Raw genomic sequence first — 16,991 nt, 5'->3', positions numbered from 1 at the left:
GTACGAAAATCTAAATCGAAATATTATAAATTGCTGAATAACACTTTTAGTTTTGCTATGTACAGATCTGAAGATGCAATTGACTAGTTAGGAACATGGAACTTCCATGATGGAAGTAGTTGAAATGTTAAGGAGGGATTAATTGACCTGTTAATATACTAGATATGAGAAAAATAATAACAATACATATTTGTAAAAAAATATTTTCTGCAATCTTTTTGAAGTAGATTTAAAAAAATTGCGTTTTTTGAGAGGTTTTCGCGGAAATAGTATTAAAATTTTTGTTTCGGTATTTCTGGTCCTTAAAACGACTTAGTGTATTATCCAAAATAATCTAAAAATTTCTGTAGTGGACCAAACTACTGTTCTGTATAACCTAAAAAGTATGAATTTTTTATACATATGTATACATACATACATACACACACACATACATACATACGTACATATATATATATTTCATTTATTTTTTTCTAATTGAAGCTGTTATTAATTATACATATTATTTTTATAATTAATGATTAATGGTGTATATAATTTTAACTAATTATCTATTTTGCGTCAGCTAATACTTTGATATCATCTTTAGTAAATTCCGCAATATCGGAAGCGGGAGTTTCGTCTTTTTTTAATAGTTTCTCGTCTTGTTGTTCATGTTCTTTTATCTGTTTGATTTCGTATTTTTCTTCACTTAATTGCTTCGTTTGTCCGTTTGTTTCCTCCTTAACAGCTTTTTCTTCTACGTTTTCAGCAACTTCATCTGGTTTATTATTAGTAGTAATCTTATTTTTTCTTTGAATTTCGGTCTGTGTATTAAGATTATTAAGTATTAGATATATTTTTTAATTTTTAGAAAATTTTTATTTTTTCACCTCTAGATTTAATAGGTTAGATTCCTCATCCTCATGAAAAGCTTCAACTAATATTGGGTTTACCTGACTTAAAGGTGTATCTCCTTCTCTGATATAAACTGGTACATACCCAGGTTTGGGTGGCAGTTCTTGATATGGTGCGGCTGAAAATATTTAATAGTTATATTAGGTTTGCATCTAAGATGATTTATGTTAAACACTTTGGAAATAATCTCAAACTCAGGCTTTTTGGTAACTTCCAAAAGTAACATTTAGTGAACATCATGAACATCAAATATAACTTAAATAGCAATATTATCCCAGGAAAATTATTCGAAAAAAAAAACAAACTGGGTAGCTTTAGGTAGCTTAGCACATAAAAGTAATTAAGTAATTAGACCAAAAGTAACCATTAATCCCATATACGCTTAGCGAAATATTGGGGTTCAAATGTGAAATAATTTGTGGCATTCAAATTATATTTTCTTAACATTTCAACCAAATCATATAATATAGAGGTTTTCGTTATCCAATTTTACTCCAATTTGTTTTAGACACTAATGAACAAAATGAGTCTCATCCAAGCAAAATTTTTATTTTTTATATAAATAACACCTGAATGCCAAAAAATTAATTTAAATGTAAATATGTAATATAAAAACCGTTAAAATGAAAATCTATGGAGGTTATTTTGTAAATCCCTTCCCCTTACTTCACTTCATTTTTCATATAAATTGTTTTTGTATTTTTAAAAATTTGTATGAAAATATTTTCAACGCAAGGTGAGGTGTTTTACATAATAAGGGGGTATACAAATTTTGTAAATAAATTTCCTACACATTTTTTATAACGGCATTTCGTTTGTGGTATAAGCTTCTTTGTCAGATACCGATTAATGTTAAGTGTTAACAAGTTTAATTAGCGTTTTAGGTGTGCTTCGTCCAATTATCTTGCAACAGAAGAAACACTGCGTTTTTGGTAAAAGAGTCATTTTGATGTTACTTCTTTTGCAGTTCACACATCCGTTCTTATCTACAATTCAATGCTTTTTCATTTCTAAATTTAAATTAATTATTAATCCAAAACTCCGTTAAAATGAAAACCAGTTCGGTCAATTTAAATTTTGCTAATAAATTTTGTATTTACATAAATGAACTTTTTAATACTTTTTGGATGCATACTTTTCTCGAACAGCTTATCGATTTTCGTATAAGCATCATTGTCAGCTACTAGTTAATGTTTAATGTTATCAATTTAATTTAGCGGCTTGGGTGTGCTTCATCGATTTTTGTTGTGTATTTCGGGCATTTAGTCCACGAAAGCCCTTGATTAATTTGTTTCAATGCAAATCAATTCTATCTATATAAAGATTGATTACAGAAAGAATTCTTTCTAATACAAAAATTCGCTTAAGTAAAAAATGAAAACTCCGCAATTTTTCGTATTCGCTATTTTAGCATGCTAATATTTTATCTCGACTTTATGATTTCAACATATAAAATTGTGTTTTTATCACACGATATTGATCTTACGCTGATAGTGTGCTTCATACATCAAACGACAATGTCTCCATTAATACATTTTGCATATCCGAACAGTCGCAAATTTTGTAAAATTGTATAAATTTGGTTTTAAAACTTTGCGACCACGTAATTCTTTACTTGTAATTGGCACAACAATTAAATACGGACTGTAGTCATTCAACAAGTGTATACAGCCTACGTTAGCAGAATTGACTTTCTCAGTTGTACGTCGTCTTCATAATATCCAATAGTTGTAAAAAAACTTGTTGGTTTCATGCTGTTTTTTGATAAATTTTTACTTTAACCCTCAAAATATTTAGTAAACGGTTTATAAAACAAAATGTTGTTTGTTTATTTCTTCAACATGAAACTACTCTTGAACTCAAAATTTTATGGAAGTATTCCTTCAAGTCTTGTGAGTAAAAATTCGTCTTCACTTAATTTTCAAGTTAACAAACAAAATAAATATTTAGTGCATAAAGTTGATTTCCTTAAATCTTCTTTCATTTATTGCTTTTGTTACCAATAAGTATTTATGCAATGAAGCCTGATTGATTTATTAATACTTAATGACATCATTCTTGGTTGTTAAAGGAGGACAAATACTTGAACAACGTGCATACATAAAAAAATGATGAATTCGGGGAAAAAGCAAACATGTGTATAAACCTATATGAATGTACCCCACTCTGCCTCAGTCTGTTAGTTAGTCACTCAGTTAGTCAAATACAAGAGAATTACATACAAATGTTAAACAAATAATAATTACGAATATTTTGATTTTACTTGAAAATATACACACAAATATATGTATGTACTTGGTTTTTTAATACAAACATACTCAAGAAAGACGGAAAGAATATGAGAAAAGAAATAATAAATTAATCGCCATACATACATACTTTTTTGTACACACATTCATACATACATACTTTTATGTACATACATACATACTTTTTTGTAAGCGGTCCAGATCACAAATGTCCATCGGTAGAAAAAAATTTAATTTTATATGAACAATCATGTCTTCCATACGATATTTTCTTGAAAACTGTCCATGTGTAACATCGTATTACATATCAGCGAATATTTTCAGGGGGTAACTCATGCACTCATGTGAGCCGGTCTAATATTCATTGTACATAAATATTTATAAACGAAAGATTCCTCATAAATGAAACGATTGAAAAAGAAACCAGTCAATAAGTTTCGAATAGTTAATGTTTTCCAATAATTAAATTAGCCGTCTTCTGTGTCTATTAATCATTTATATATATTTTGTTTCAAAACAAAAGAAAAATTTAAAATAAATTGTTCAAGAATACCTTTTTTAATCTGGTCCAGCTCACGAAGGGTCATCGCTTAACTTAAAATATTTTGGGGATCATCATAAGACGAAGCAAGGTAAATTTTGTGAGGAGTAACAAAAACACGTTTTTGCTTTCCATACAGAGTGAGTCGGTCTAATGTATATAGATACAAACATGTTTATTTATTATACAAATAACAATGCATATAAATAGTACAAAATACGCACCCAGTAGTTTAAAAAATGCAATGTTTCCGAAAACAAGTAGGAAATTATAGTTGGGCATGGCTTACCATATAGGATTAGATCTACCACAACATGAGTAGGTATATACATATAATATTTAATAAATAAACTTATGTATTTTGAATTTTACCTAAATGTAATTCATGAAAATCTGTCGAGCTTTTGAGCAATTTCTACGCAAATGGGATTTCTACGCAAATGCATGTTTGAAGTCAGTAGCTCTAAATAATATTTAACTAGTTTTAATTTCGAATCGAATAAATTGCTACAATCGATACGTTATAGCATGTTTTTCATATTTTGTTATAAATGCATAAATTGCATATATTTTGCATATTTCCAACATTTTTTTTAGCATATTTTGCATACTTTTTAATTTTTCAAAAACAAATTGTTTCGTTTTCTCCGTATTTTATATTTTTACAACAAATTTGATATTTACATATTTCGATTTTTTTTAAATATCAACATACTAGGTTCAATGAAATTTTTCATAGTTTTATTTCATTTTTAATTCCACTATAGTGCGGAAGGTTTCTTGAGTTTGTAACGTCCAAATTATTGGTCATTAAAGTATCGGTTCAATCTCAATTTCTGAGTTTTTCCATCTGTGTGTCCATATAAAAATAAAACTTGACGAAATTGACTTAAAAACATTACAAAACGAAAAAAATCTTAAGAAATATAATTTATACAGAAATGAATTCATTCACCAAATTTTATTTGAATTGCTATCCACTTTCATAAATTAAATATATACTTTTTTAAGTTGTTTCTTTATATTTGTCATTCTGCAGCTCGTGGTTTCGTTATAGTACAAAAAGCAGTCCTTAAAAACCTGTATATCTGTTGTCGAAAACTTAAGATCTGAATATCTATTAATATGAACCTTCACAAAGAAATATTTTTTGGTTCACATTTTTCACATTTTCAATGTATCATTTCCCATTTTATAATGCATATTATAAGCGCTTTTTTAATTTTTTAGTGCATGAAAATCCTTGCCCTGTTAAGGATACTTGTTTTAGCAGCAACATAAAAAATTATCAATTCCCCTTTTATCTTTAGAATTATTTAGGCAGTTTAAAAAATAAATATGTGTCATATCGGATTTATTTTTAAACTTTTTTTTTTGCAATTGTTGCCAATTTATCATAATATGCCAAAAAGAGACAATAGTTATGGTTCCTATCAACTCAAAAAGTACATAAAATGGAATTCTGATAATAGGTGACTTATCGAGTTACTGCAATTAGCCTTTCAAATAATAAAACAGGCCATAATGCAGTTTTTTTTTAATTAAATATGATATACAAGATTCATACGAGTATGCGTTAGTAAGCTTAATTCCATTAACGAAATTATTTAATAACTATTTTAATTTAATTTTTTTTTTTTTGCATTATTTGACCTCTATAGTGGAGAGGCGATGTAATGTGTTAGGGATGTGTTTATACTGATGTTTGTAACATCCAAATCGGCTCAGAATCACTTTCTGATTTAGCAATATCCGTATGTCCGTCTGTCTATGTGTCACATACTCCTCATTCCCAAAGACTAACCCCCATATTCATAAACGATTAATAAATTTTTCACCTAAATCGTATTACCTTTATTTTTAGTTCACTACTGTTAACTTTGCAAAATCTTATGAGTATAGCTAAATTGCAGTAGCTGGTCTCCTACGCTTTACTTGTTAAAAAGTGATTTTTTGATTGAGTCTATTATTGCTTATAATTATAGAATTTACGAAAACAAAAAGAACTTGTTTCAATTTTCTATTATATATTTATGACAATTTAAATTTGCATTTTTTGTAGTTTTAATTTTTGCACAAAGAGTCATTGACACTTTAAATTAATTTTACCTGCAGTCATAAATCCTACTATCTACCATCGTATAAATTGAAATGGACAGATACGACTATATTATTATTAATATTATAATAATAAATTTTAGTACTATAATGATATGAAAACAAGTAAAAATTAAAAGCCGGGCATGACCGACCATATGATACCCTACACCAGAGATCATGTTATTAATTCAGACATATTTTAACAATTTGTAGAAAAATGTTTTTTTTTTCATCGGTTACATGAGTGCTATACGAAATAATGGCTTAACCAAAAGAAGCGTATCAAATTATCATGAATATTGTAACCTGTAGCGTGCGCACAAGGTTTGCATGAGTGATTCTAAGCCTATTGTTTTACTTTAAGGTGGGTGAGATCCATATTTTTAATACAAACGCATAATACCCTCATCACTATATTGGTGTAGGGTATAAAAACAAAACAATTTAAACTAAAAACTAAATATATTTAACAATAACAAGCAAATGAGTATTTTTTTATAAACTCGTCTTTCATGTTTTTGAAGGCATCATCAATATTTAAGAAAATCGTTAAATGATAATCAAGCAAAAAATTTTATGAAGCTTAAACAATAATCATAAACGAGTTTTTATTTAAAAAATTAAAAAAAAACATTTGCAACAAATATTGAATTTTATCGAAATTGTTTAAAGGTACTTTACATTATGTGATTTTGTATTAATAAAAAGTATTATTTGAAAATGTATTGTAGTCTGAAAAACTAAAACATTTTGTACCTAGTTTGAAATGTTTTAGAAAATTTTTAAAATCTATTTTTTTAATACACAACTTCTTCTTTTGGATTTTAATATGTAAATTGACTTTATTTTATTTTTCACCATAATTTTCTTCATAATCAGTTTGAAATTTAAAATAAACCAAAAAATTGGTTTCATAATACATTCTTCAATACATTTTGGCAACAAATTTGATGTTGTATTATAGACAATGAAACTCTGATATTATTACAAAGTATGGTAATGTAAAACCCCCTTTAAGAACATAACAACATACATATGTATGTACGTGGATGCATGTTTATTAGCAAAAATGTGTTCCACTTAAATTTGGATATTTATATAGATAAAAAATTTAGAACTTCGCGTTCATTAATTTACTTCGCCACATTTCACTTACCAATGGCAATAACACAAAATGTTGACATCAACACTACTAAGTTGGCTAATTTGAACATTTTTTACAATTCGATTTCTTTCTTTGATGTATTCGTTGAATAATTTTTAAGATCTCCTTCGTCAATTTCTAATTTTAAACTGTCGATTTTGAGTGAAGTAGAATGCTTCTTATAAAAACTAATAGGTTGAAATAAAACTCAAGAAAAATAATGATGTAGATGCTTGCTGATTTCTGTATTATTTTAGCCACATCAATGAGCTAGAGTTTATAATACATATGTATGCATGCATGTATTTAGTTATTTTTGAAATAAAGTATATTTTTCTATTTACTCATCTGTTAAGAAAAGTCTCTCTTTTTTTGTGAGAGCAGCAGCATTACCACCACTGTTGCCAGATTTGACGATTTATCGTCATATTGACGATTTTTTATTGTACATATGCCGAATCTTATATATCCACCATCAAATCTTTACCATTTAAATAAACTTTGATATTTATGAATATTTTATTATCATATACAGATATTAATATGAACATCATGGTAATATTTGAGAGAGGTCCATTAATAAGGGATTAACTTCTAAAAACAATTATTATAACCATCAATTAAATCTTTTTTGCGTGGTAGTTTCAAGTATGGACATAAACTCATCTGTCTTAAAATTTTCTGTAATTTTCTATCGCCGTAACCATGATAAGGGAATCGTTCAATAATTGACCCTACCCCCCATATAAGGTCTTCTGTAGAGTTGACTATAACGCTGATTACCGGCTTCAAAATAATTAAAATTTAAGAATAAAAAGTAACCTATAGCGTCTTCAAGACATTTCTAGAAAATTGGTTCAGTTGTTTCATTGTCTATAAACTTCAAACATACAACCAATAATTAATTTTTATATGTTTACTAGCTAATGCCGGTGTGCTTCGCAACCCCAATCGAAATTATATTGCTCTTGCATTCCACTAGGTGACCACAAAGAGAACAAAGGTAGTTCTTGACCTTTTATCCGATAGCAATAACATTGTTGCAAATGCAAAACTTATACTCCTTTTGATATTTTAATGGTAATGCAACAAATTTCAAATTGACTTTTGGTAAGTTTAATTTTATTCCATGGGATATAAAATTAACTAGTAATAAGTCTTAATCCAATCGTATAATGAAAATTCTATTAATTGTCACAGAATTGGTTAAAATTTACACGAACTTGGGCTTCTTGATCGTTAGATCGATGTCTTAATCACATCACCACAACACAGAAAAACTATTTCACTAACTGTTAAGAAACCCAATATACCCTCCACTTTAGTGGGGAGGGTATATTGGGTTTCTGCTGATGTTTGTAATGCACAATAATATTGGTCCTTACACCTTAAAGTGTACCAATCGGATCAGAATCATTTTCTGAGCCTATTGAAAATTGTTAAGTTCGGTCCATTATTTAACCTAGTCCCCTCCCCATACAAAATGAAAATGTAGATTTTTTAGAGTTCACGTCATTTTTGTTAAATATTTGATAAGTGTGAACGTAGCTTAAACCCCGCAATTCTGGAGATAATTCAACGAAATTTTTAAGTAGAAATCCGATTATGGCCAATAGGCTAGGTTTATTTTGGAAAATAAAATAAAATTAAATTAACAATTTGGTACAAGATTTCCATGGTACCGTAGACGAAGCCTATTGAAAATTGTTAATATCGGTCTATTATTTCACCTAGCCCCCATATAACTGAACTAGCCGAGTAGGGTTTTTAAGTACATAATTGTGTTTAATATATACGTATCTCGACAAAAAGCTGCAAAACCAAGTTCTAGCCTTGATTACCATCATGAACTCTATAATTATAGGGCCTCATTTGAACCTTGCCACCCTTCAAAATTTGACTTAAATGTCCACAGTTTCATTCAACAATAAATGGCTTAAGTATATTTGAGGCAAGGTACAATTCAACTTAAATGTTTTATTATGAAAACTAAATCACATTTTATTTTTTGTAACAGGTCTACAAATTATAGTCGGCTTCGCTCGACTATAATTTCTTGCTTCTTTTTAACATTTCACACCCGTTTATTATTGTTGTGTACTCACCTGCATATATTTTGTGTTTAAATAAAACGCTTAAATTATTAATTTTATGTTGTCATCTTAATGTTTTTTGTATTTTTTTATTAATTTTTTCTTTGCTGTTTCAAGGCTCTAAAAATAGTTTACATGGTTCCACTAAAAATGTAGATATAATATTTTTTATATATATGTATATATTTAATATGTATTTATGTATAAGTTTATGTAATATAATTATTAATATTATGTTTATTTTATAATTACTAATATAAATAATATATTTCATAATTTTATTACTGTTCATTTAAATGTTTTAGTTGTTGTTATCATTGTATTATTATTATTATTAAATATCATGATTTTGTTTTTCCTGTTGTTGTATTTATCTTAATGAATGTTTGTGATGTGAGTCTGAATGTGTTTTTCTATTAAGGCTAAAACTCATACAATAATTTGCATTCAACTACTGCGTATGAAAAAAATGAGTTAATATTTTTTTTTTAATAAAGAAACAATATACATATAATCATCAGTTTAAGAATGGTGTTTTCAGACACACATAAATTGCAATTAAACACAAACATAAAAATATTTTTTACAGTTTTGTAATTGTTCTCATTCCCCTCTTTTTCGAACGCAAAAGTTCAAAATTATTCAAATTTTGTACTTCGTGCACAAGTTCAATATTTTGATTGGAATCGCTTTCATATAAACACATATATTAAAAACGAGGAGCTGCCAATCGCAGTTCGACGAAAAGTATTTTATGTGTTTGAACATGTCAGTCGCCTTTAGATGAATAGTATTTTATGTGTTTGGACCTTTAGGATTCCATGTTATACTCATGCTCATTTCCGCATATGCGAATTATTTACGAATATTTTAAACTAGCAAATGTTTAGCAAATACTATATCTTAGAAAAAGTAAATGTAAACACTTTAAGGGAATAAAAAAATTCAAATTCACTATGTTGTATTTGTTTTCTAGTTATATAAATATGTATGTTATGAAGTAAAAACAAGTAGGAAAGTATAGTCGGGCATGGCCGACCATATAATACCCTACACCATGAGTATATTTTTAAAATTTTTACTTATTATAAAATTTTTATTTTTTGTAAAGAAACTTTTATGTTGAATATTACCATAATTCCAAAATATTTAAGAAATTTATTGATAAAAAACTAAAACTTCTAAAAAGGCTTTATATAGGTCAAATATGGGCCGATGCTCGGTAAATTTGGGAAAAGGATATATTTCTAAATAACAGTTAGTTTTCTTGAGTTTCATTGCGATACAAATGGTTACAAGTCAATTTTAGACGTTTAAGTCATTTTCTGAAGGGGGGTTTGTATGGGGGCTAGGGTCAAATATAGGCCGATCCTTACGTAAATCTGCAGTGTCATTTATACTTATATAAAACTTATTTGTGCCAATTTTTAGAGAGATAGCAGAATATTTGACGTAATTATGGTATGAAAAGTTAAAATCGGGAGGTACGGTTGTATGGGGGCTAGGTGAAATAATGGACCGATTTCAACCATTTTCAATAGGCTTCGTCCTTGTGCCAAAAATCATGCTTGGTCCAAATTTCATCAAATTATCTTGAAAATTGCGGCCTGTACCTTGCGCACAAGGTTTACATGGACAGCCAACCAGCCGGACAGACGGACGGACGGACATGTCTTAATCGACTCAAAAAATGATTCTGAATCGATCGGTATACTTTAAGGTGGGTATTGGACCAATATTTTTGTATGTTACAAACATCAGCACAAACGTATAATACCCTCCCCACTATAGTGGTGTAGGGTATAAATATAACTTCATTTTTCGTTAAACTCACTCTCACTTTTATTCAAGTTATATTGTTATATTGAAATATAATATTTGCAAACGCTCTCCATCCATAGTTTTACATACATTTGTGTATGTACAATAGAGTGACCCGTGGACCACTTTTTAGGAGGAATACCTCTAAAATGATGCGTTGTACTACTAATGTACTAAACACGAGAAAATTAAAAAAAATATTTTTTCGATCTCAGTTATTAAACATATTAATGTTCAAAATTTTTTTCTGCAATCTTTTCAATTGGTTTTCAAAAATTTTGTAATTTTGAACTTATCTCGGAAAAGATATAGAGTTAATGTAGTTGTAGTGGATTTCAAGTAGATTTGTGACAAGCATTTCCTCACAGGATAGGCAAAATTGGAAAAATTCGGTCTGCAAAAGTACAATAATACACCAATGACCAATTTTGTACAATTTTTATAATATATATATATATATATAAATATATATATATATATATAATATTATATATAATTATATATATATATATATATATATATATATATATATATATATATATATTTATACTATAAATATATATATATATATATAATATATATATATATATATATATAATATATATATATATATAATGTTTGCGTCAACATTGATTGAAATTAGTTCGGATGTTTGAAATAACAATCAGGAAACAGAAAGTTAACTATTCTGAGAAAACCAAGATTATAACAAATTTTTATCAGTGCAATGTTTTTTGTAATTCTGAACTTATCTCGGAAAAGATATAGAGTTAATGTAGTTGTAGTGGATTTCAAGTAGATTTGTGACAAGCATTAATGTCATTTTCTAACCATTTCCTCACAGGATAGGCAAAATTGGAAAAATTCGGTCTGCAAAAGTACAATAATACACCAATGACCAATTTTGTATATATATATATATATATGATATATAATATATATATATATATATATAATATATATAATTATTATATATATATATATATATATAATATATATATATATATATATATAGATATATATTATATATATATATATATATAATATAAATATATATATATATATATATATATATATATATATATATATCGGTTTAATAGTTTTCGAGATATCGCTTATTATGATACTAATTTCATTAAATTTATTATGTTTAATAAATTTACAGATAAACCCACGTATATATAAAGATATTAATCGCTTATTTTAGGTTTATTACGTATCTTTTTCATACGACTTCCTACAATAAACCATGAATAACTTTATTAAGCATTTATGAATATGGCGAAACAATATAACCTTGAACAACGCTTAACATGGACTCACCACATTTAAGTCAAAGTTACATAAATAAAGTTAAAGTCAGGTAAAATGTACTGGCTAATTGAACCACGTCTCCTCTAGACAAAGTGCTTTTGTACAAAACATTTATAAAACTGATATGGCAATTTGGCATTCAACTGTGGGACACAGCCTCCTCATCTTATATTGTAAAATTACAAAGAAAGCTGTAAGCACTATTAAGGTCAATAACAGGTGCCAAGTGGTACATTCGCAATAGTTATATTCATAGGGATCACAATGTCCCCATAATACGCTCTTGTTTAACCTACTTGTCAAAACTAATAGATCACCCAAATCCCAGGGTACTGTCATTTGAGGGTCATAGGCGACTGAGAAGAACGGAAAAATTGGATTTTGTAAATAATCAAACTATCAAAAACTTTTGTTGAAATAACAGCGGCAATAACAACGTTAGTTATAGTTTAGGTTAAAATTTTAATACTTATTGTAAATTTCTATATAAGAATTATATATAAAATATAAAAAAAATTACCTTAGGAATAAAAGAACTTCCAAAAAAGAAGCGAAAAATTTAATTTAAATTTGTGGATGAAAACTGAAAAGGACTTAAAGAAGTGATGATTTTAACAAAGGTTTGTATGTACTGTATGTATTAAAAGTACAACTAATACAAAATCCCCAAAAAAGTTTAACTCCTAAAAATGTAAGGATATCTTCAGTATTGGAAAAAAATATAAGTATTTTTTTCTGTGGATGTCATTAAAAATCACTACCGCAGAAGGTAAAAAATCATTTAGTGCTAGATAATTGCATAAAGCCTAAACAATGTAATAGTTCAAGTTCTGATGAATATTAAAGAACTGACAACTAACTGCTTTTCAAAAGAATTTAAATTACACATGTAAACTATTTTCATTATAATAATTTTATCACAGCTTCTCAACGAACTTTTAATCACAATTTAAATTTTAATTTGTATAAATTCAAATTTTGATCGACAATGCTCTAAATAAATAATTGTTTTTTACGTATTTCAGCTCTGTATTCCACAACTGCAGATTAGTATAAAGCTACTTTTACACCTATCAAATATTTGATAAAAAATTTTTCTTTAAATTTAAATTTTTTGACAGACTAAATATATTTTTGAAGTTAATACATCTTTATTATTTACTTCGATATTGTTTTCAATTACAAAAATCAGTTAAGATTATGAAAATAAATATAAATATGTCTTTTTTGTCAAATATATGGTAGGGGTAAACGTACCTTTAAGTATATGATTTTATTTGATTAATAGTTTCAATAATATCAATTTTAATTAATTTTCTTGATTTTTCAAATAATATTTATAAAAAGTTATTTTTGTTTTTAATGTTATAGCCCAGGTTTTGCTTCGGAATTTTAGGTAGCAAATGAAAATTGGTCATTGTGTCTCCTTACCATTATTAATAGGATACTAAGAGTCACCATACATATCGTGTGCACTAAGAAAAATATTGGCGGTCGAAGGTAACAAAAAATCAAAGTTTATCGAATATCTCACTTATTAAATATACATATTTAATAAGTGGGATATTCGATAATAATTTCTATTGAAAATTAATCCTATTTTTAATCTCATTAATTGTTTTTGAGCTATAGAACATTATTTTTTTATTACATATTCAAATCTATTTTTTATGCCGATACAGATTAAGTCATAATTTTTCTTTATAGTATTAGCTAATGGTACATACTAAACCATCACTCTTTGATCGTCCATCCAAAATATCCGATGGGGTCGTAATTATGAATATAGTTTGAAAAAAAAAAAAAATAGTTGACATAATCTACAAAGTCAGAAAAATATATAATAAATTTAATTTATATCAGACTACGACTTCGACCAGCTCATATGTAGATATCCGATTTTAATTGGCATGATTTTAATAAAATTTATATTTATTGACTTTATACTACTATACTGTAGACAAAAATTTAATAATGGGTCATAAAGTAATTTTGAGATAAAACGTATAACAGTGTTTAGGCATTATTTGTTATTGGTTCAATATATATTAAGATTTAAAAATATTAGTGCAATTGAAAAATAATGCAGCATACGTCGAAGATATTCGCCAGATTTTTGTTATTTTTGACTTCCAATATCTCGGTGACTATTAACTTCATAACAATAATATAAAATTCACCAGATTGCTCATTTTTTGCCTAATTTTCCTGGGGTATAAGTATGTACATATTTTTATTTTATATATTTTTTAATGTTTACTGCTTGAACTCTAAATTGTTGTTTTACTTCAACTATACTGTGAAAATCGTTGTGAGTTGTTTAATTATTTATTTGTTTAATTGATTTTTTAATCTTTAAAATGTATATATAATCTCCATTAATTTTTTTCTTTTTGTTTTTTATTGAAATAAAATAAATAATAGTGTTATGTAATGTGTAAAACTTTCTGTTATGAATTTATGCTTTTCTTCTTAAAGCCAAAAGCTTGTTTACTTTTTTAATTTTTTTATTTATTTTAGTAATTAATTTAATTTTTGTTGTTGTTGTTGTTGTTTTTGTTAATTTTATTGATATTTTAATAACTTATTTAAGTCTTTTGCTGTGTATTTTGTTATTATTTTTTATAATTTTTAGTATAATAAAATATGATTTTGTTTTAAGGTATAATTCAATTACTTATTATATAATTTACAATATTATAATGTATAATATTTGTTTTTTATTAAAAATTAATATTTATACATATGTTTATATTTGGTGTCTTTTCTTGTATTTGAGTTTATTTTTTAATAGTTAAATCTACTTTTATTTAAAAATAAATTGTAAAGACTATTGACTAGAATTCCATTCTTTTAATAATTATTATTATATATATATTTTTTTTTAATATACTGCATGTTTATTTAATTTTTAAAGTATTTTTAGCATTAAATTATTATGATCTACAACTAAAAAATTAATGAATAATTTTTTTAGAATATTTTTTGGAATCAATAATCGATAATAAGGTTTTATGAAAACAAAATAACAATTTGAATAACATATTACCATCACAGTGTTTTTTAGATTTATTTCGGTACTTCTGGAACTATTGGAAATAAAAATATATTGGCATAATCTTTATATACATATTTATTAGGCTTCACGCAATATTTTTGAAATTGTGATATCATACCTTTTACGAAAGTTTTGGGAACAGCGCTAATATAGGCGTAACTATTTTGTTAAAATTTCAACTCCTTCTTCTGCATATCTGCGGCCAAAATACCGATTAGGGCGACATTTTTTATAGATCGAAAACTGTTGAACATATTTCAATCCGATATTTAGTATACTATTCTACAGGAAAATTTAAGATATATAAACTTAATTTGACAGAATTTAGATGCACTATAAATGCATAAGAGCAAAATAAATAAAATCAATTAAAAACAAAAAAAACTGATTTTATCATTCGTAAATATAATATTAAATGCCCTAAAAAACAGATATGCAGAGGAAGGAGTTGGAATTTTAGAAAATTTATGACAGCACAGTAATCACTGATACAAAAACCTAAAAAGATGTGATATCACAAAAACGGGAAACATTTTAGTTTTTGAAACGAAGCCTAATATTTATATAAAAGAGTTGCGTTACTGACTGACTGACTGACTGATTTATCATAGTTTTTTAATTTCAAGTCTTTTGCAAACCTAATAGGCTTTTTTAATTTAAATAAATAAATAAAATAATACCCGATGTGATCAACTTAGAGGGCTAACTACTGGCTCCCATTCCGCCCTCGATAACCTGCGACTGTCTATCAACTCAAAACCACTAAGCTGAAACACGTCAAATTCATTGCAATATATCCAATAGTTCCAGAGATAATTCGGTATTCCAAAAACAATTGTTTCTAAACACTGTGCATAATATAATAATGAAAATAATGATGTTTTTAACAATTAGTGAGTTTTCTCCTATTTTATGGTTTACTACATGACCAATATAATTTATTATCTACATTGATTTGAGCTTTTAATTAAATAATTAAAAACTCTATTTTCTTATTTTCAATTTTATTTCATTGTTATTTTTGAAGTGTTTTTTTGTAATTGGGTTTGAAATGGAAGTATAGTTAAAGGTACTAGTTATTTTAAAATGTAATTATTTTATTTGTAATAATTGTATGGGATGTTTTATTTAAAAATTTTTAATTATTATTACAAACTAAAGTGTAGTAATAATGTTTCCATTTCTCAATATGTTTTAAATAAAATATTAAAAATAATGCATAAAATGATAATAATGAGAATCCTATATGGTAATTATAATATAATTTTTTTATTTATTATTAAAAAATTTAAAATTGTTTTTAAATAAAAGTATATTAAACGTGAATGTATAAATAGTAATATTAATTATTTGTTATTCCTTTTTACATCTTTAATTATTTTAATTCAATCACAAAACTGTTACTGCTAATCTCAATATATTTAATTTCTTTTTAATTATTTTTTTCCACTAAATTTTTTCCTCTTTATTATTCTTATTTTAATGTAAGAAGTATTATAATTTATTATATCTGCATTTTTATGGCATCTACTATTTTTAACTTTGTGTATAATGTATAATTTTTATCTTAAAAACAAAAATTTTTAATCAATGCTTATCTATGTATATGTACATATACATATATGTACGTATTAATAATTTAATAAATATTTTTATTGTTAGACTAGTTGCTATATGCATGTATGTATGTATATTGTATTTTGTTTAATTTTAAGTCGTTGTCGTTGTTTTTAAATTAAAGTTCAAAATGTTTTTAATTCAGAATGTTAACATA

At 26.3% G+C, this 16,991-nt stretch overlaps 1 protein-coding gene across 2 annotated transcripts; it reads right to left on the bottom strand.

Moving 5' to 3' along the window:
- Positions 1–439: 439 nt before the first annotated feature.
- Positions 440–7,116, bottom strand: LOC111691031. 2 transcript variants are annotated; one of them, XM_023453651.2, is made up of 3 exons: positions 6,944–7,116; positions 873–1,015; positions 440–806 (listed from the first exon to the last, which is right to left on the bottom strand). In XM_023453651.2, the coding sequence occupies exons 1-3, from the start codon at positions 6,999–7,001 to the stop codon at positions 552–554; spliced, it is 456 nt and encodes a 151-aa protein (XP_023309419.1). In that variant the 5' UTR covers positions 7,002–7,116; the 3' UTR covers positions 440–551. The 2 variants fall into 2 exon arrangements, with proteins under 2 accessions (XP_023309419.1, XP_046808050.1); XM_046952094.1 differs by lacking the exon at positions 6,944–7,116 and adding an exon at positions 2,384–2,540.
- Between the last annotated feature and the right edge of the window lie 9,875 nt (positions 7,117–16,991).

Source organism: Lucilia cuprina, chromosome 5 (genome assembly GCF_022045245.1).
Source record: "Lucilia cuprina isolate Lc7/37 chromosome 5, ASM2204524v1, whole genome shotgun sequence".
Classification (NCBI taxonomy): Eukaryota; Metazoa; Arthropoda; class Insecta; order Diptera; family Calliphoridae; genus Lucilia; species Lucilia cuprina.
This window is presented reverse-complemented; position numbering and strand designations above follow the sequence as displayed.